Below are 21,697 nucleotides of genomic sequence, written 5' to 3'. Positions count from 1 at the left end.
ATTCTACCCCACCAACCATATTCTCCAGGAATTGCACCATCAAATTATCATCTTTCTTCGTTCGCTGCAACACCATCTTAATTGGAAAACGTATGCAAATAAGAGACATCTACATGGTTTTTGCATCAAAGCCAAGTGATTTCTTTAATCAGAGCATTAACAATCTGATTGTAAGATAGAAAAGCATCATCGATAAGAATGGAGACTGTTTCATTTAATAAATGTTTTGTTCTGATATATAAGTTGTTCGGGTTTTTTCATCTAAAAAAGCGACATTAATTTCTTGACGACCTAATACTATCGAACCTTTAGACCTATGACTCACATTTGCAGGTCCGGCCTGGGCTGCTATAATACAAATTTAATACTTGAACTACTATTTTGCACTTTTTCAGTTTAATGATCGTTGCCGCTATAATGCAAGTTTAATTTCTTTAACCAAGTTACGAACAGTAATTAGTAGGCCTACTTTTTCACGTGCTCTAATGTAAATCAATGCCAAATTTTGGGTTGGTTGAAAGGATTTACCTTTGTGCAAACTTTGGGACCGAGACAGTTCGTTTGGTACCCTTTAAAAGTTTAGGAAAAGGTGTTTTCGGGAAATCTCCGGGTTCCCCAAGGGGTTGGGTTAAAAGTTTTTACCTTTGTTTAAATCTCGGGCCTGAGACGATTCGTTTGGTACCGCTTGGAAGTCGGTGCGATAAGCGGCTTACGAGGAGTTACGTGACACACACACTGAATTTTATTATATAGATAAGACAAAAAATAATGAATTTTAATATATGTTTCTAGATACTAGTTTTCTTTAGGTGAAACTGTTGACCGCTCCAAACCGCTATGGCCGACCGTGGCCTAATGGTTAGAGTTCGCTTTCCGTTACCGTAAGGATTAAACATTGTTCTCCACAGTTTAGGACTGTAGGTGCGTTATAAAGTTGGCACTCAAATCCTACTATTAGGTCAGACTAAATTAAATAGCCTGAGAGTTGGCGGTGGATGCTGTTGACTATCTGCCTTCCCTTTAGTCTATCAGTTCAAAATTAGGGATGACTGGCCTAGATAGTACTTGAGTAGCTTTGCGCGAATATCCGTAAACAAACATTAAAACCAGTATCTTATATATTTCACAACTTTCTGATTGTTGACAGTTTTTTATTAACTCATATGACCATAAACTTCGAAAAAGTTAATTACAGCAATATATTTCAGATTGTGAAGTTTGGTGGTCGTATTTTCTAACAATGTTTTCAAATTTCCAAACAATAATTCTCAACTTTGTTTCTGCCTTCCAGTTAGCAGGGTAAAACAGAGCAGTTCACGGCCTTCAACTGGTCTCTAATAGGTGTAACTGTATCGTCGCTATGTGGAAACAAGCCTGGTTAAATTGTATAATCAAGTAAAATCGCCTTAATGCAGTTTCGGTTATTTCCGCTAAACTACACATTCCGGAGATGTCTGTGCTGGCCGTTTATAAATTTGAACTGATAAACTAGAGGGAAGTAACAACCACCCACAAAGTGCGATTTTGGCGCAACGGGATGCGAACTATGGATTATTGGATTCACAATTTGGCACATTAACTAATAGACCAAGCACGGCTCGTTATCTTGTTCGAAATATCACGTCTTTCATTCTTTGCTCATGATGTTTATAAAAACTATTTTATTACTATTTCTACGTGATATAAATACCTTATTGCTAAAAATAGAGGTAAAACCATTTCATAATTTACCGTGAAAATAGCTTACAAGTATTTTTTTGTAATGTGAGATGCAAAATCATCAGCTTAACGAAATACGCCGATAGTCTTAATTATGTACAAACTTAGATACAAGAAGAAAATTACGATGTTTAGATGCTCTGTATATATCTACTTTAAGAATTATAACCTATAGTAATGTAAGAACATGTTTGTGTGCCCGCCATAGCTCCAAGAGACCTGAAACTTTTCACGCATACTAGGGGGATTCTGTTGGTGTGCACATGGGTATTATTTTTTGATTTGACTCAAAGAAATGTTGGCCAATTTTTTGCCCTATAGCCCTTAAGCCCCATAATTTTGATTACTGAAGGTCTATAGAAAAATATCATATTTAGTTCCTAATTCTCACTTACTGAATGAATAATAGGTGGAACTTGTGCAAAATACTCTTTTTCAACACGAACATGAAGAAAAATACAAATCTGAGAACTATAAGAAAAATTGAATTGAACTAAGTTTGGAAAACGGCAACAAACAACGGGATGAAAAATATGAATCAGAGAATATTGGAGAATTTAAAGAATGAAAAGAATTCCAATAAAAAATATAGGAACAAAAACGAATCTTTTCGCGTTTAAAAAGACTTGAATTGAATTAAGTTCGAAAAATAACAACAGACAAATCAGTTAAAGAACTGTCTCATTGGGGTAACTATAGAAATAATTAAGGTAATGGATACGCTTGACTGGTACATTGAAGCCTCTATGAATCATGAGGGGACCTTAGAATCCCACAGCAGAGCGTGGGTATTTTATGATAGTACTTTCATAATAAGATACTCAGACAATGAAATATATATTTACATTAAATTACAAACATAAAAATACAGAAACTGTTTGGGTCATTCATATACTCCGACTCTGGAAGTGTATATAAAAAATTATCACACAATTTCTTGACAATGAAACCATTTCTTCCATACAATAACACTTAACAGAGCATTTTCTTAAAAACGTTTTATTACTAGCGTTAACTTAAAAACCCGAACTACATCCAAAACAACTGTATGGGAGTAAAATGTTACATTCTAAACTTCATAGATTACCTTGAAGTTACTCACCTCCAACAGAAGTTTTTCCAGCTTACTCATTTCGCGGGAGGATTTACTCTCGGAGGTATTCACATTGACAGTCTTCTTTTTTTGGGACAAGATATTTCGCTGGAGGGCGTTACCGACGTTTTCCAGCGAAGGTAATTGTGGACCTGTGGTATTTATGGTATTTTGTATTCCCAGAAACCATGGAAAATTGGGAAGTTTTACAAAATAAGAGTTTTAAGTTTTATGTATGAATTTTTAATTTTATGGAATTAGGCATCACAGTTCATATATATAGATATATCATTGGATTCAGTGTGAAAAACAATTATCCAATACACGTCAATATAACCCCTAGGAATAGAAATAGCCGGAGTACCAAGTATATCCCCATGGTAAGAAAAGAGTTAACGAGTACCACAAACACAATAAAGGAAAAATAATTCACAAATAGGGTATTTTGATTTCTTATGTCACATCAACTAGAAGTAAAAGTTAGTATTTTCTTAAGGTTTTATAACAAGCTTAAAGCACGTTGTTGAAAGTTATGCTTATCTACAATTGGCTGGTGTACAATGCTGCAATGACCTGTTCATGTTGTTTCGTGACAACCTATGGAAAAAACAAGGAAAAATTGACCGAAATTACGTCCTCATGAGATGTTTAGTTCTAGAAGAAAAATATAATTAGAGTAACTTCTGTAGTTGTTGATAAATCAATGATTGCTATGAGAGTTATTGTTGTGGTTTCGGTTTGACATTCATCTTGAACACCTGCAGTTTTCCGTATAACTATATTAGGTATTCTTTTATTTTCCTGTGCTGAAGAAGGAGGACAACATATTTTGGTCAATTAGAGTATGTGCTAGATTTTTTGTCACCAGTACAATGAGCTAAGATAAAATATTGTACAAAAAAAAGACACATCAATATTGTGTTTAAGGATTCTGATATTAATTTATTGAAGAACACGTTTCTGAACATCCTTTTAGATAATATATCCGTGAGAAAAGTTTGCAGCAAAACAGAACTAAACGAGACGATAACATTATTGTGGTTGAAGACTCGCTGAACAACATAATCAGCTGAGGATCATCAATACAACAGGAATGCATGAAACAATAGAATTGTTGACAGCACAATCGAAATATAATTACAATTACAAATAACGCTGAGTGTGACAGAAATATAAGGAAAGGATTATCACTATTGACCTTATGCTTCTCATCGGGAATAGAATAAATATAAATGAAAATAAATAGTCATAATTATGACCCATTTAACTACTAAATGCAAGCCAGGTGTAAACAACAGAACATACTTGAACGTACCTGATATAGATATATTGTGAGGATGAATACGTGTATTGTGATTGCCCATTAGATATGCTACGAATACCTTTAAAATAAGAGATGTGCGTGTGGATCAGTATTATCCTAATACTCAAACGTAATGTCTCTTCACTGGACATATTTTGTGAAGATGAAAAACCTAAGTTTTCTGCAGAGTTTCTACGCTATATGAATTTCATGGATTACCTCAACACCTTGTGTAAATAACTGTGATTTATTAAACTTGTAGGAAATGTAGAATTTACTACAAACAAATATTTCAAGATTGTAATAAAGCGATTTGGAATCACAACAACAACAACAAAATTTGCAGAGTTCCTACGCTATATGGATTTCATGGATTACCTCAACCCCTTGTAAAGAATTGTGATTTATTAGACACTTAGGAAATGTAGAATTTACCTCAAATAAATATTTCAAGATTGTGATAAAGCGATTTGGAATCACAACAACAACAAAATTTGCCATGTTTGCTTTATTCCACCATCGTGCTCCTGAGTTATTTTATGTGTGTTCTTACTCTGTACCGTACGATAGATAAAAATAAACTTAGTTACAGGTGGATATTATTATACCCTACTGCAGCTCGCTTGACCACATTATTGTCAGCGAACTGTTAGTTCCGATATAAACTATTCAGCTGCCGTTGTTTTGAAAATTACTTTTATGATAAAGTATTTTTGTGAAATATCTTATGAAATGTTTCAATATAAATGACGTTCAAAAATTGCAGATATATAGTATCTATTTCATTCGTCGTTTAGGCCTAATTGAAAGAATGGTTACAATGTGTACACGAACTTCATTAAATGTGCTGTGATATACAAAGTCAAACTTTAATATTATTTTTTAAAAGAACACAAAGAAATATAAAGAACGAACGAAATTAAACTTGTAAGAATAATTTAAACCGCTGAGGCAGATGCACTGCTGTTTTAAAACGACTTGAATTTGTGTAGCCGATGATATTTTCGAAGATTGGAGACAAATTAAGTATCTTCAGAAGAAATAATTAATACTCTAGAATGAGCAGGAAAATTTCCATTGTTACGTATTTTTCCTGTTTACACATCACAAACTGGGTAATATGTCTACGTAAATTACAGGCCTCGTGAGATTTCATTTTCTCCCTTTGTAATACAGATTCTCATGTTCAAAGTCAATGTACATTAAGCCTGTTTCATTCTCTGTAAGCAGTAAATATACAATCATCAGACACCCTTTTCAATAATATATTGTATTCATTTAGTTCATATAAAGGCTTTGTAGATATTTATTTTTTGTTAAAATGTATTTTTACTGTAAACCGACATAAACAATTTGACAGCGAGTTACAAAGATCTTAAAAAGATTTCCCTCGCGTATTCTAATATGATCTAGTTGAAAACGTAGTAAAAGAAATCACTCGACATGTGTGTTGTTGGTTTTGTCTGATTTAAAATTTGAAATATAATGCCACCTAGCGGAAAACAAGGGAATTATATTGAGTAAGAAATTTTATAAAGCCTGACATCTGTTACAGAAATGGTAATATGACGCTGAGGAACATAATGAAGTAGAAGTTTTTCTTGTATAATATTTAAAGAAGTTTTTTGACCTGCATTCTTCATAACGCCACAGACTAGTTACGTCATTAAGTTAGAAATCTGGTGAAAGAGGAAGTACTTGAAACTAGAACGTCATTCATGGACAATTTCACAACCTTATCTTTGCGCATGCGTGTTTCTGAAAGGTTTCGTTGTCGAGTTCCATTCTGTAAGAAGCAGTGAAGTAGAAGTATGAATAAGAAATAGCATTAGCTTACATTATGCATGTTTCCGTGTTTTCTTAGGGCAACATGTGCAGTTAATGTATTTCGTACAGTTTTCGAACCATTGATGGGTTCTTAGAAGCGTTGACCATCAGGTGGCGAAAGATTGAACTAATGGAATGGATGAAAAAAAAACAACAACAAAGTTTTGCAAAGTGATTCAAATTAATGATAATAATGATTGGTTCGTTTTAATTTGTTAGCCGGGAAATATTTTAAGACTCGTTTGAGTACAACGAAGTAAAATGAATAATAAAATCTGCTTATTCTTGGTTTTACCACTCATTTTGTCATTCGTACGAAAACATCCAAAATCACTGAATAAAAAAGCCTATAAGCAATGTGAAAATGATAGGTTTAATAGATATACACGTTTAAAAAAATTACAAACACACACACGCACGCTCTTAAACATAGACACATAGATATACCCAGATATAGACAGAGAGTTTTATATATAGAGATTATTTTAAACACAAATGGGATTTGCAGATTTTAAGAGATCGGACCTACGCCACAGGAATCTTTCACTAACATAAAGTTCAGCATAGGTATATAGACACTTACCAGCATTAGGGGACAGGTACACAGGTGGAGCCCAAAGGAGATAGCACAAGTAACACGAGACAGAGGCAAAACTAACAATCAGGAGCAGGAGGTCACGGAATGGACGACAACGGAAGAACGGACGGCTTCTCACAGTGGAGTTGTATTTGCGATTCATCTACAAATAGAAATGATATAAGACACCTAAAACAACAAAACACGTTCGGGTATTATAGGCTTTGAAATACTTGTTATAAAACACCTAAAAACACACTTTCGTGCGTTATAGGCTTGAAACACTTGTTATAAAACACCTAAACACAAAAACATACTTTTGTGTATTAGACGGCTTGAAACACCTGTTATAAAATACCTAATAACAAAAACATACTTTTGTGTATTAGACGGCTTGAAACACTAGTAATAAAATACCTAATAACAAAAACCTGCTTTAGTGTATTAGAAGACTTGAAACAGTTGTTATAAAACACCAAACACAAAAACATACTTTCGTGCATTAGAATGTTTGAAACACTTGTTACAAAATACCTAAAATATAAAAACACTTTCGGGTATTAGAAGGTTTGAAACACTTGTTATGAAATACCTAAACACAAAAACACACTTTCGGGTACTAGAAGGCTTGAAACTCATTATATCAAACACTTACACATAAGAAAACGCTTCTGAATTAAAAGACTTGTAACACTTGTCATAAAACACCTAAAAACAAATACACACTTACGGGTATTAGAAGGCTTGAAACTTGGTATAAAATACCTAAAAACGCACTTTCGTGTATTAGAAGGCTTTAAACTCATGATGTGAAGCACTTCGAACCGACAATAATATCGCAACACATCTTGGTTTAATTAGAAGACTTATACAAATAATACCACCACCTTCACAAATTAGACAACTTTATAACAGGACACGATCTTTGTTTATTATAAGGAGTATACATATAATAGTAACACTATTTATTACAGTACTTTTACTTGTGATATGCAAATATCAGGAACTAAACCATGTTCATGTGCTATAACATAATACATGAATACGTCTATAGTCATGCATTTTTCTCAAATTTTTCGTATAGGTGACCGCGTTTACAAACAACCTCTTGTTTGACGAAAATATGCTCAACCTTGAGACGTTCTAAATTAGCCTCTAAACAGGTCAAATACAGTTAAAGGCTTGGACATGCATTTAACCACATATAAGTTAAAGTGGTCTTAATAAATTTCTGGCCTGTCGATTACGTCTGGAAACAGACGGAAAACTTCTTGTGATATTGAGGCTTGTGTAATGACCAGGTATTCTGGGAGTCACAGCGGAGCACAGAATGGTATATAATCTGAAGAAAAAATAGTTTTATTGAAATACATTAAGGAAGAAAGAGATTCAGTTTTTACTCTTGCAGGCATCTGATGCAAACACTGTTTAGACTGCTTCAGTTCACCACAATAGTGTGTCGAGAATAAAAAAATAGACAGCACTATCAATTTTAAAGTATTCCACATAACAATCACAGTTGTTAGGTGCATTGTTGAATAAAGTGAATTTGTATATTTATATCAAAGTGACTGTCAATTTCCTTTATATTTGGAAGATTCGGGCTTATTCATCCTTTGTATACAAATGTTTAATAATTTTTGTATTGTTGTTGCTGGATAATTTACCTACTGTTTTATGTTTCAACAAAATACTACAGAGTGTGTATTACAAACAATTTTGGTGCCATGACTAAGGACTGGATCGTAAAGTTTACGTGTGGTATGCATTTATTTTTCTCTTTTATGCTCTTGATTTCTTGTAAGCTCTGTTCTTGAATAACATGGAAAATTAATTTCCATGATAAAAGACTTGTTGTTGAGAGGAGGAGATGGCTATTGGAGCGATAGCAAAGTCTGAACAGTTGCATAGAACTAATAAAAGTTCTATCCGAGATTTGAGGCGCTCCCCTGCACTCTGCTATCTTCTGCAATCTGGCTACAGAGTCAAGGATTTTGAAATGCATACCGGAACCTTTATTTTGCTCTCCAGGTTGTCTTTCCTACTTCCAAACGTTCAGCAAAATAAGCTAGTTACAAAAGTTGTCATGCCAATATTGAATCTGCCGGTATTGAGACCAAATGGAGTGGTCTTTACAGACACTACAAGTTGTTACCACTCAGTGCAGTCAAATTACAATGTTGCCACTACTCCAGCATCATTAAATTAGATGAGACCAATTTGAATTTGTTCACTAATCTGGAGAATAGTGCAATAGTCTGCTTGTGTCTGAAGATATGATGTTAAGCCCAGTGCCTATGTGACTGGAAATAACATGGTAATGTACCTATAAGAGTACACAAATGTAAGTAGATAATGTTGCTGCCAGAACTATGCTCAATCTTGCAGTGTATCAGGCATTCTTGCCAAAGTCATCTCTTTTTACTGTTTAATACCAATTTTGTTGTCGTTAACAGATATAAGGTTGCAACTCTGTTTATTATTGTATCTGATAACTTGCTCAAACATTATGACCTTAGAGAACCTGCTGTAGCAATTATCTTCAAGTATGGCCTGTGAAACAAATGGGCTGCAGATCTGAAGAAAAACCACTTAAAGACAGCCAATTAGAACCAAGAAGCAGTGGACTGCACTGTGCATATGGAGGAAAATGTTACAGTTTCTTTTAATTTACAGGGAATCAGTATATTGTGTTGTCACTAATTAATATTGTGATGAAACTAATATTATAAAGCACACTGTTTTAAGTCCAGAAATCAAGTTGTACCAATGTCAGATTTATTCCAAATATGGTTTGTAGTTATGGTGAAATAGATTTTAGCTACCAGATAGAATGACTCTTAGAATGATGAGCGAAGGAAGAGTGACGGAATCTGATTGTATAGTTAGTGTTACTTCAGACACATCACATCTGCATGTAAATACCTAGTTGTCAGAGCAGTTGAAATGTTGCTAGTTAAATATTGCGTGCATACAATCTTGTCGAGAACAGTAGGCATCACTCAGGCAACTGTTGTTGGAATTTACCAATGCCTATGTAGGTTCATATGGCTATTTGGGTAGAACAACAATATTGCACCATTATAAAGGTAACGAGTGTCTGATAAAACAACTAGTTTACTGACTTTCTTAGAGCATCAAGGATGTTGAAGAAAAGAGTGTACACACTATTCTTCAACAATTAAAGAGTTCGTAGTCTTCTCAAGTAGTGATAACGTGGAAGATAAACAGGATGTCTGGGTTCCGTGTGGACTTCAGGTGGATGAATGGAGTAATGCATATCAATGTGTTCTATTTCCAGGTATAATCTAGAGTCTAGATCCATTAGATGGAATCCGCTGCTTAACACACAAGAGAAGACATAAGTATGCTTTCAGTACTCCATAGTGACTGTATGAACTTCGTGTCATGTAATTTGGCCTTTGTAATGCACCAGCCGCTTCTCAGCAGCTTATGGAGTTTACAATGTGAGCAATTGAAGAAATGGTCTATACAACTGTCTGGTTGCTCATTTCAGCCCACTGTGTTAAAATACTGGAAATGGTATTTCAGTGGAGAAAAAAGTAGGTTTGAGAATAGAAACAGGAAAGTGTGTATTTATGCGTATGCATGTGAAGTTTGTTGGTAATATGATAGGCATGGATGAATGAATTATTCATTGATTCTTCACTCATTAAAGCTGATTTGCATTTAAAGTCATGAGTGCAAGGCTGAGAAAGGTATTGTTCAAGCATTGCAGACATGCACCTATGACTTTAAGATGCATAGAAAACCGTTAGCAGCATTTCAGTCATATATATCAAATCCAATTTGGGTTTAATAACTCAGGGATGGTCACAAATTTGTTGTATTTCTTTTCGCCCCTTGCTTGGTTTATATTGGGGTTGAAGTTCATGTGTTGCCTATGATTGTCATGATTCTTAATTTGCTTGCATGGGTTGCCAGATCAAGTGAAGTAACAAAAATGTGCTATAGTTAAGTTTTTATGTTGGCTTATCCCAAGTAATATTACCCGTTCATTCTAGATAGAGAAGTTATAGAGGCTTTGTAGTGAGAGTGTCAGAGTGAAGGAAGGTTTCGAGCATGTAATCGTGTATGGATGTCAAATTTATATTAATGTTGATAGCCTCTGTATGTTACTGCTGTACAACAAATTTGAACCTGCTTGCAGTTGTAGTACTTGTCAAGCAGTACTGCCACTATTTTTATTGTAAGAAATTTACTGTTAATCATGCTTTACTGAAATAGCTCATGAACTTCAAGAAATGAGAGGATACGATACAGTGTTGCAGGATTACTTCTTCATTGTGTAGAATTACTTTGAACAGTAGCGTGATAATGCAGATAGATTATCTGACAAAACAATGAGAACTTGTCCATTTGTGGAATATTTCGATCCAGGACTATATAGTAATCAGTACCATTGTTTCAGTTATGATTTTGAATAGTACAAGAGGTAAATATTCTACTATTCAATGGACAACACAAATGATAAATAATAAGTTTCAAGAGGAAGAAAAGAAGGATCAAGATCTAGTTTGTACATTACTCACTTTAAATCAAGGAGAAGAGCAACTATTTCTCAGATCAGTGAGTTTAGCTAAAAAGCACATAAATTCTGACATTTAAAGAACAGTTGGAAATGTAAGATAAGGTGTTATATTGCTATAGCTCATATAAATGTAGAGCCAGTGTTGTGTTACAGGTAGTATATCATTTATTTCCCTGACACTAATGAAAGGAGTGGAGGACATCATGGTGTTTAATACATTATGGTCAACGTGTGTAAGTAGCTTTTCTGGTTACGTTTTTGAAGAAACGTTGAGAGGTAGTGTAAACATTGAACTGAGTGTGCGTATTATTCAGAGAAAAGTATGGTCATTTCAACAAAAACTATAAACTATAAATAATAGCTTTGGACACATTTGATCCTCTCCCGAAGGTTGATATAGGAAATCACTATGTACTTGTCATTATCAATTACTTTATCAAATAGGTTGACATTCAGTTACTGAATGACACTCCAGCATGGGCCAACAATGATTAGTTATGAATAGATATCATGATTCAGAGCAATGGAGATCTTCACAGGATTCAATAAACACCTTTTGATAGTCTGCTAATTCCTGAGGTATGTCAGTGGTTGAGTATTGTGAAGATACATTGACATTTTATTACCTACAATCTATTGGTTTCGCTTGATGAGATCATATACTGTCAAGTGTATGCCTTTAAAGATTGTGAGTTCTGACTAAATTGATTAGGACGAATACCTGCTATATGTCATGATAGTATTTGTAACAACATAGCAATACTCTACTGGCTACTCCCAGAACTTGTTAATTTTCATATGTAACATTTAGTTACATGATATGCATTGAAAGTGTGGTCCATCTCCCTGTGCAGACATACCACAGGACACAAAGGAATATGTGAAATGATTGATGTCTGTATTAATTAATGCATATGAATTTGGGTTCCAACAAAATGAGCAAAATGATCATAGATAAGAAGAGAGGGTATGATAAGGCAGTGAAGGATTGTCATTTTAAATGTGTAGATTGGCTTTTGGCTGTGACATGCTTCTGCAGCATAGCAGAAATCCGGTTCTGGTTAGACTTTTCCTTATCCCACCTTTGTACAGCTCAATTCTTCAAATATGAGATTCAGCTTTCATGTAGCATATGGAAATAATATGTTACAGACGAACCTATAACAGGCAGGCTTGATCAGAAATTGGATGTGGAATGAATTGATAAGGGCGGTGAAAGTACTGTCTCTGATTGCCTCAACCCAATCGATGAGAAAGAAGAATCTAATAGTAAGTATCTGGTGACCTATAATAAGTTAGATGAGGAAGAATCGGCACTGAGCAATTCACCTGCTCAAAAAGTTGGTATGAACGGCCTGTGCATCTTTTTTCCAAGTGTACAGTGATAGGGGTTGTTCCGAATTACTGGGAAACAAGTACTTTATGCTAGATCTAGGCGAAGTATGTTTCTCATGTTGCCAATTGTAGTGTGTTTTATCGAGTCATTGATGATGATGATATAAATGTGTTTTGCTGCTTCATATTGTAGGTGTTGTCAGTGTTAGTCGATTTTGTAAACACGTATTTCCCATCCTGTCCACTACAGTATAATTGAAGGTAAATAAGTCACAATTAAATGATTATTTTGACTGAATTTAGCCTGGAGTAATTGTTATTCTTCTACATGTCGACGAAATTAAGTTTCTCAACTCAAAGATGGCAGTACAGCTTTGAAATGTATAGTTAGCTATCATAAACAGTAACTTTAAATTCACTGGTTGCTACTATGTACGATGTCATGCTCTCTGCTGCCATATCATAATCTGTGAAGCGATACTATACATTGTAGCTGACAACATGAGAAAATAAACCTTCCCAGTTCTGGTAAAAAATATTTTCTTACAGTAGATCAGAACAGCCTTTATCATTGCACACTTGGAAAACGTGTAGTGGCCATTAATGTTAAAAGACGTACTTGCATGTCAACATGATGCAAAACTATTAAGTTGTTTTAGTACTATGGCACACGCATATACTAATAAAATACATGATGTTATGATGGATGTTTATATGCATAAGATAAACAAAAAATTGGGAATTTATAACCTGCAAATAGGGATCGTAAACAAAGGGAGGAAATATGGCTGGAGGTACTGTAAACATTATTTACTCAAACTACAAACTCTATTCTGGCTCCATGCCGTTACTTAGAATTACATTTGGTGGAGTTAAAATAGGGAATTGTAGTTTGAGTAAATAATGTCTAAAGTACTTCCAGACTTGTTTGCTTACTTTTTATGATCCCTATTTGCAGGTTTTTAAATTCCCAATTTTTTATTTGTCGTCTTTGCTCGCTTTTTTATGCTCAACTATGGGCAAAGGATTACTTGAATTGTTAGCTAACTTTATACATTGTAATGATAATAAACATAGCTAGTAGCTAGCTGATACGGTTCATGATGATTTAATGTAGCTATTGACTATTTTATCGCATTAGTTCGAGATGTAAAATGTTAAGCTGCAGCTGAGATTGTCACAGAAAATTGTTTGAGAATATACTGAGCATTTATGGTTTCTGTATAATTAAATTCTCTATATATACAATGCATAGCAATGAGCAAATGTATGCTTAGACTAGAACACAACCCCTCACTAAATACGTATAAAATTTTACCAGTAAAAAAATCAGCCTTTCCAAATAAAACACATACATCTAAAACTGCGCTTTAAATAAACCTTCGTGTCTTTTAATTAAAGTAATTATTTTACGAATGTGTGTAATAAAATTTAATATTATATGTATTGACTTTTTTTACTACTTGACTTCATGCATAATATAGGGATTGACTCCCTAAAGACACCGATTGTATAGTGTACAAAGCATTAAGTATGCACACGTTACATTCATCTAATGTTCATCTATTATTGACTGGTAATTCCTGTTTCACCCTGTACTTAAGCATTTTGAAAGAACATCAGATGTTTGTAAGAAAGCTAACTTCAAGGGATAGTGATAACATCGTTTACACTAGAATTGTGATGTTTTTTAGCTTATGTAAAATATAGAAGAAACAAATTGACTTTTCAATACACCTACACCCTTCGCAGTATATTATTTAGTATTATACAAAAGGATTGGGTTGCAATATACCAAGTCGTTTTTATTATAGGTTGTCAAGAGAATAATAATAATAATAAGTAGAAGCATAATATTTACAAACGGGCCGTTTTGATCGGATTTTCTTTTCCTTTTAAGTCTAACATGCGCGCCTTTTTTGTGAATTTTTATAAGTGTACAGCCTTAGCAGTCAGTAGTAAAGGTTTTAAAGTGTTGGTTGAACTGAATCTTTATTGTTTAAGGTGCTTTTTGCCTGAACGTTCTATTAGGGTTTTGTGCAATTCCTTGCGATCTTTATTATTAACCACTATCGTGGTTCGTGATACGTAAGTTTCTTATGTACGCTGAGTACACAGTCATAAGTCAACAACAGAGTTTAACCAGAATATTGTTAGAATGTTGAGATGTCTCTATTTAATACTGTTGGCATTATTCGTTGATAAGATAGAACAGCTTTTAAAATTAGATTACATTATAAAAATCCATATTTTTGTTGATGTGGATGAAATATTCATTATTAAGTAATTATATATAGTAAAGCGAAGGACTGCTTTCGACAAATACTTCTATACATTAGCGGATAATGTGGAATATCCAGGACTGGGTACAGTGTGATGGAATAGCTTCACTTTTTCTGAAACTGGAAAATTTTACTGTGAGTTTCTCAGTCTTTTTTTGTGTGAATTATAATATGCATCACATTCAGTGTTGACTATCTTATGGCTTCAGACATGTGTGTAATCTGACTATAGAATTACCTTCAAGGTATAAGCTACAATGTCAGGTTAATGGCGAGAGGTAAACCTGTACAAATTGGCTACCCAGAATCAGAAGATAGTGGTCAATATTGGTGAAGCTCCTGACCATAGTCCAGCTGTTCAGCATAGGGAATTCTTTTTCAGTTATTCACCCTTCATTCCCCAGTGGACTCACGATCTGATATGTGCAACCAGTCACTGGTGAGAGATTATGTATACTAGAGATGGCAGCCAGTGAGCTGGAGGGAGTTATTTTGACACAAGTAACAGCCTAGCTTGGAATATGGTGATTCTTGTACTGATGCAGGTCAGATACAGCCTTTATTATAAGGTATATGCATGTATTATAACTGAAGGAATGATACATATTCTTTCCAATCTGATCACATTTCTTTTTGAACTTTATGGTTATCAACATTTTCTTGACTAATGATCGATAATTATATAACTTGCTGCTTCCTTTGACTACACCAATTTCAACAATATCGGCTAAGGAAGAGGTAAAGCTGATGAACGTGGATCAGGTATTCACATCTGCTGAAATAATCGTTCTATTCTACTAGCAGTCTAAACAGAAGTCCTTTCTGTTACTTTGTCTGTAGCACCAGGACCTATACACAACCTATGAGAGTACCATTGCAATTTGATGCTGCCATTATCACAGGAAAGTTACAGAATAATGCCTAAATGATTTCTTATTCCATGTGGTAATATGAGAAAGAGTAAGATCCAAACCCACATTTTGTGGAAACATATCACAGAGCTAACATTTCAATTTCTGGAACTGTAAAAGAATGAAGTAACTTTTTTATCACCTGCTACTATAGTCTCTAGAACCTTCTGACCTCGGCATCTTTCCAGATGATCCACTTCTCTTCAAGATAGTCTTCCACATCCAATTTCACCAGGTGGAAATACCATTACCAATCCCAGGCTGCGAGACGAACCAAGACCTGAGTACCCGCACAAGAAGAGAACAAGAGACAGACCTCAACATCAATGTTTCTAAAGAAGTAAGCAGCAAAATGGATACTTAGGAGGCAAAGCTTTTGCTGAAGAAAACTTAAGTTGAGGATAATAGATCTTCAGCTGCATCAGACGTTCTGCTACTGACATTGTAAACTCTCTTCACTTTATCGGGAAAATGCATATGAATGTCTTTATACTCTCTGTATGAGTGTTCATATACATTTCCATCTAGTTTTGAAGGTAAAAATATTGAATAAGTAGAATACAAAATATGCTGCACCAATAGTAGTGTAAAATGTGAAACTTTTCTGAATAATTCCACTTACATACAATACTTATCACAATAGGTAAACAGAGTCCACTTTCCATTGCTCCTATTATATCTACACATACATAAGTGTTTTCGTAAATGAACCTTAATGTTGTTAAAAAATTTTTGAAGATGAATCATGGCGTATAGCGACTCAAAAATTCAGAGATAGAGATGATGTCACAAACTCCGGTCCCCCTTTTCTGTGAATTGGAGTTGATTAACGATGTGGGTGACCAGCTATTCTGGGAGTCTTAGTTTTTTTTTCATAGTGTAATACACACCCATTGTGTAACTTGTTTAATAAAGTGAATTATTTTCTCTGACAAAAGGTGTATTAATATGTATTCTTTCTGTTCGCATTTCGCATACAGACTGGTACTTACCACCTGTTATTGTGGTTTGATAACATAACACCACTTTCATTTATTATTAGACTTGTACAGATAATAACAACATAACACCATCTTCATTTATTATCAGACTTGCATAGAGAATAACACCATCTTCGTTTATTATCAGACTTGAACAGATAATGGCACCATCTTAATTTATTATCAGATTTGCACAGATAATAACACCGCCTTCGTCTATTATCAGACTTGAACAGATAATAACAGCATAACACTAGTTTCGTTTAATGGAAGATGTATTGATATTATGATAACACTACTTTTTTGTTAAAATGTTTGAACGGCTAATAATAACGCTAACACTAGTTTCGTTTATTAGAATACGTATATACTACACAGATAATAACAATTTAATACCTTTGTTTATGAGAAATCTTGTATTGATAATAAAAATTTTCTTTGTTAGAAGACTTAAACAGTTCGTAACCACACGATACCACGTGTATGTACAAGACGCGAAACACCAAAATTTAAACCTCCAGTGATATGAAAAGACAGGAAGCTCGAGAAAGTGTAGATTCTTGACCCTATACCTCTTCCACCATAAATATACTCTAAAGACAAAAAATAAACCAATCTGTGCAGGAAGTAGCTCATTTTATTTATCACTTCCGATTTGAAAAGCAAGTCACTTCAACATAACAATTATCGAACGGTCATTAACTGAAACAACAATTGATGCTGAATGTGCCTTTCCACCTGTGAAGAATATAAAGAGTAAGAAATATATTGTTCAAAAATATCGTTTTATCACAAATCTCAATCAGTTATGTTTTAACTTTCCTTTCGGTACGAGTTACGAAAAAATATACGTCAGTTATTAAAGAAAATACATAGCAGAAATCACCTGAAAATTGTAATGATTTATTAGGCCCTTATGCAGTATTGGTTTGGAAATACTATGCACGAACGTTTGTTAAGTTAAGAGTGGTATTCTAAGCTTTATTTAGCTTTTCAAACAGAAAGCTTTATGGATAATTTGGCCAGACAACCGATAACAAGCTTATTTGTTGTTGTCACGAAATGTAGCCACCAGAATATGTATTTAATGAGATTATCTCATTTTGTTCTAGTTCTAGTTGTACTTAAACTATCCAGCATGTTCGTAACATCAAATGAAGTGCTTCATTTTAAAAATTCTTGAAACTGACTATTAAAGAAACTTAATTTGTGCCTGAACTATTTCTAGAACTATAAAACAATACTCAAATCGAGCTTCTTATCGTCTATAGTTTACTCTAGGCTCATCATTCCATTAACGGAATGAAGCTAAATAGAAAAAAACAATTATGTTTGTTTGTGTTTAACATCATGCTACGTAATGGGCTATCTGCACTCTGCCCACCTCGGATTTTAGAATTGTAAGTATGTGAACTTACCACTGATCCACTTGGGGACAGAAAAAGAAACAAAAAAAATACTTAGTATCATAAAAAGGGATTATTTTCTGGTATCTTGTATGTTTATTCCACTATTTAAACGAACCAGACAAGAATTAGAAATTAGCTGTTCGGTCTCTGAATCCGAGGGTTCACGGTTCGCATTTCGTTGCAGAAAAACGCGCTCCTCACTTTAGGGCCATGGATGCGCTATAAGAGTGACGGTCAATCTCACTTTACGATAAAACAAGAGTGTTCAAAGAGTTGGTGAGGGTGGTTTGACCAATTTTTTTCTCTCTGATTTATTAATTCAAAATTAGGAACGGCCATGTGCATGATAACCCTTATGTAGCTTGGCGAGCAAATTCTAAAACAAATTATGATTTAAACACACACAGCTGCAACATATCAGAGAAATCTTGAGACTAACGTGTTTCATTTGTATTTATTATTGTTTATCTGATATACAATCTCCGTAAAGATCAGAGCTTCGGGCAATACGAACCAGCTCCTAGAAAAGTATAATTTACCCTTGAGTCTGTAACGCAGAAGCTCCCAAGCTTTCCCAATCCACGACCCACCTGAGTAATTTTCTTGGACCCATGGTCAATAAGGGGTTACTGTTCTAATATATTGCAGTAAAGTCTAGTAATATTCTGATATTTAGTGTTTTGTGTGTTTCTTCAGAAAAAATAGTTTAGGATCATTATATTATATATAATTAAAAGATAATGTGTTATATTCGACTGTATCTTTTTGTGCGACTCACCCTTACATCTCTTGAGTCGTTCCCCACTTGGTCAGTTGTAGATTTACAGACTTCTATTTCTTGCGGTGGAGACTAGCGCAAATAAACTGAAGAAGAAAAATAAAGCTTCTTATGGCTCACCAACCCATCAATGGTTCTTGACCCAAAGCTTGTGAACCGCTGCTATAAAGCAGTTCGTCTTGTTTTCCTCGTTTTTTGTTCGTATGGTTTCTATGATGATAGAATTCTTTTAAACAGCGAATGCCGTAACACGTGAAATAAATAAGTAATATTTATTTAGTAAATATTAAGTTCACGCTTCTGTTGACTGCAGACTCATGAAATTCAGAGCTACTTCGGTTTTTATAATTGTCTATCAAAATAATACTCTCTATATATATTTGCTCTTCATAGTTTATAATACGTTTATAACGGGTGTTTTAGGTAAGATAAATAAAGTAAAATTATTTTAACTTTTAATAATTAAAGGTTTCGTATCTGCAAGCTGAATTAGTTTCTTATCCAACAAATGGTACAAATAAACTGAATTTTTGCTCCTTCATTATGGAATAAGGATTTCGTTTTCCCTAAGTTCGCGGTAAATTATTTACATTGATTCGGATTCATATAGTTTTACGGTAAAAAAAAAAGACAAAAGTGGCACTGTTGAGGTTTAATATTCTACACTTATGAACAAAAAAGGATCTCAACCGGGTTTGACATTAATTAAGACTGAAAGAGTTGACGTTAAGCAAACATGAGCCATTTTAGTGTAAATTTAGTCCCATAAATTGACTAATTAACATACCGTGAATGGCTTTGTTCCTTAAATGAATCTCTCCCTGGTGAGTTGGGCTCTAATCAGGATCGTTACCAACCGTTCGGCTACGGGAGTGCTAATGTCTGTACAATTACTTTAACAGACAGACAGATATAATAAAGTCGGATTTGGGAAATAACAGGTCTTGGAAATACGCAACTTAATCTGTCTGAACCTCCTCTATCACGTCATACACGTTTTTCTCCCCTGAACGTGCGTGCTGTGACCAGCAGATTTTATTCATCTATATTGTAGTGTCTTTCAATTTGGCCTGTTCATGTGGTACAATAGCAGATATTATGCAGTGTTGTCTTCAGTAGAACTTGTAAGTGCCGTAATAAAAACCAGTACCAATTTTTCCCGACATGTCGAATAATACTTGACTTGGAATCTTAAAGAAACATCAAGGTTAGCAAACACATTTAGTCGGGAGATTGAAATGTTCTCAAATATTAGAAGTAAACTTGGAATTATGTTTTTTTTACGGAGAAATGCCTATTTGTAATGATATTCCACATGACATAACCTGTTGTTTTTACAGAGAAATATATTTTTTGAACTTTGTTTTGGAAACGATACTATATAATTCTTACAGTGAATTATCGGTTTTTAAAGGTGTCTTTATGATGAGAAATTATAGTCATTATAAAAATAATAGTTTTAAGATGTTTCAAAGATGACAATTGTCAGTCTTCATGGAAAAATATTTGTTTCTAAAGTTTTTGAAGACGATGATCTGTATCTCTGCAGATAAAAAATTGTTTTTAAGAGTTTCTGAGAGATCAAGCTAGAGAAGACTTTTTTATCAGTTACTTTCTTCAATAGAAAGTTGAAATTTAGAAAGAAAAACATCGATACTTGTTGACTTTACAACTACGTGTATAATAAAAATAATTAAGGTAGTGATAAACCAATAAAGCAAATCCAAACGATTTCTCTGTATGGCACAAAGACAGTTTTGGCTATCCGCTGTGCCCAGCGCGGGGATTCAAACACCGGATTTATTGTTATAAGTTCGTAAACGTACCGAAAAATAATTTTATCTTTAAGAAATCGTGTTATGAAAATTGTCACACTTTACTTACTGTTGGCAAACCACGTCAGCTCGTGCGTGTTCAAAGGATATTCGTTCTTAGAAAAATCATATGAAGTTGATTTGTTTCTTTTTTTTTTTCCAGTGCTCTTGGAAGCGGCTGATGACGAAACGTTAGGCCTAGTAAGTGTCGATTTTCAGTTTTTTCATTGCTTCTACAGAAAGCTGGGGCGCGGATGCATTTACGGCGTGAGAGTGTAACATGCGATATAAGATAGCAAATGTAAATCTTTCCCATGCAGATGTGTTCGACGTGCGTCATTAGTGTAAGCATCTTTAATTAACTAAGTTAACATTATGGAAGTTGTAGTTCGAAGCTGGACTTGATTGAATCTGAATTTCGGCAACTAGCCACACCCCTTTATTAAACTAAAAAATTAACAAACAGATTTAGTAAATTAATTTCATGTTACTAGTATCACTTAAAGTTGTGTTCAAATTCGTTTGTTTTTGTTTGAGCGCAAATCTACACAATGGGCTATCTGCGCTCTGTCCATTGCCTTGTTAAAATGGTATCGCACATGCAATAAATATGTTGTTTGACTTTCGTTTAAGAGTTATCGAAATATTCATGACATTATAATTTCAAAATACGAATGCAACGACAAAATGATATTAGTAGGGAAGATGGCCATTTAGTTTTTGGCCAATTGGAATATATTGACAAAGTTTCAGTTTTTTTTGCTGCTACTTATGTATGTTATTTTCGATACCAAAATACCCGCGGAAAAGATGTTAATTACAATTTCAAAATGGGAATGCAACGATACCCTTCACAACTCCATTCCGTCTCACCAAACATGGTCGCCCTTTCAACCATGGAGGATTTATAATGTGACGGTCAATCCCACTATTCGTTGGTAAAAGAGTAGACCAAGAGTTGGTGGTGGGTGGTGATGATTAGCTGCCTTCCCTCTAGTCTTTCATTGCTAAGGTAGAGACGGCTCTCGTGTAGCTTTGCGCGAAATTCAAACCAAACCACAACTCCATCTTGCGGAAAATGGTAACTTATTGTTCATGTTCAAACACTCAAAGTTAA

At 34.2% G+C, this 21,697-nt stretch overlaps 1 protein-coding gene across 2 annotated transcripts in view; it reads right to left on the bottom strand.

Moving 5' to 3' along the window:
* Positions 1–21,697, bottom strand: part of LOC106477743 (cadherin-like and PC-esterase domain-containing protein 1) — a 159,058-nt gene that overhangs the window by 60,167 nt on the left and 77,194 nt on the right. For both annotated transcript variants that reach the window (XM_013938278.2, XM_022381502.1), the window contains exons 2-3: positions 6,526–6,682; positions 2,822–2,964 (exon numbers count right to left, since the gene is read on the bottom strand). In XM_013938278.2, the coding sequence (XP_013793732.2) occupies positions 2,822–2,964; positions 6,526–6,682 (300 nt within the window). The remainder of the gene's footprint in view (positions 1–2,821; positions 2,965–6,525; positions 6,683–21,697) is intronic.

Source organism: Limulus polyphemus, unplaced genomic scaffold (assembly GCF_000517525.1).
Source record: "Limulus polyphemus unplaced genomic scaffold, Limulus_polyphemus-2.1.2 Scaffold169, whole genome shotgun sequence".
Lineage (NCBI taxonomy): Eukaryota > Metazoa > Arthropoda > Merostomata > Xiphosura > Limulidae > Limulus > Limulus polyphemus.
This window is presented reverse-complemented; position numbering and strand designations above follow the sequence as displayed.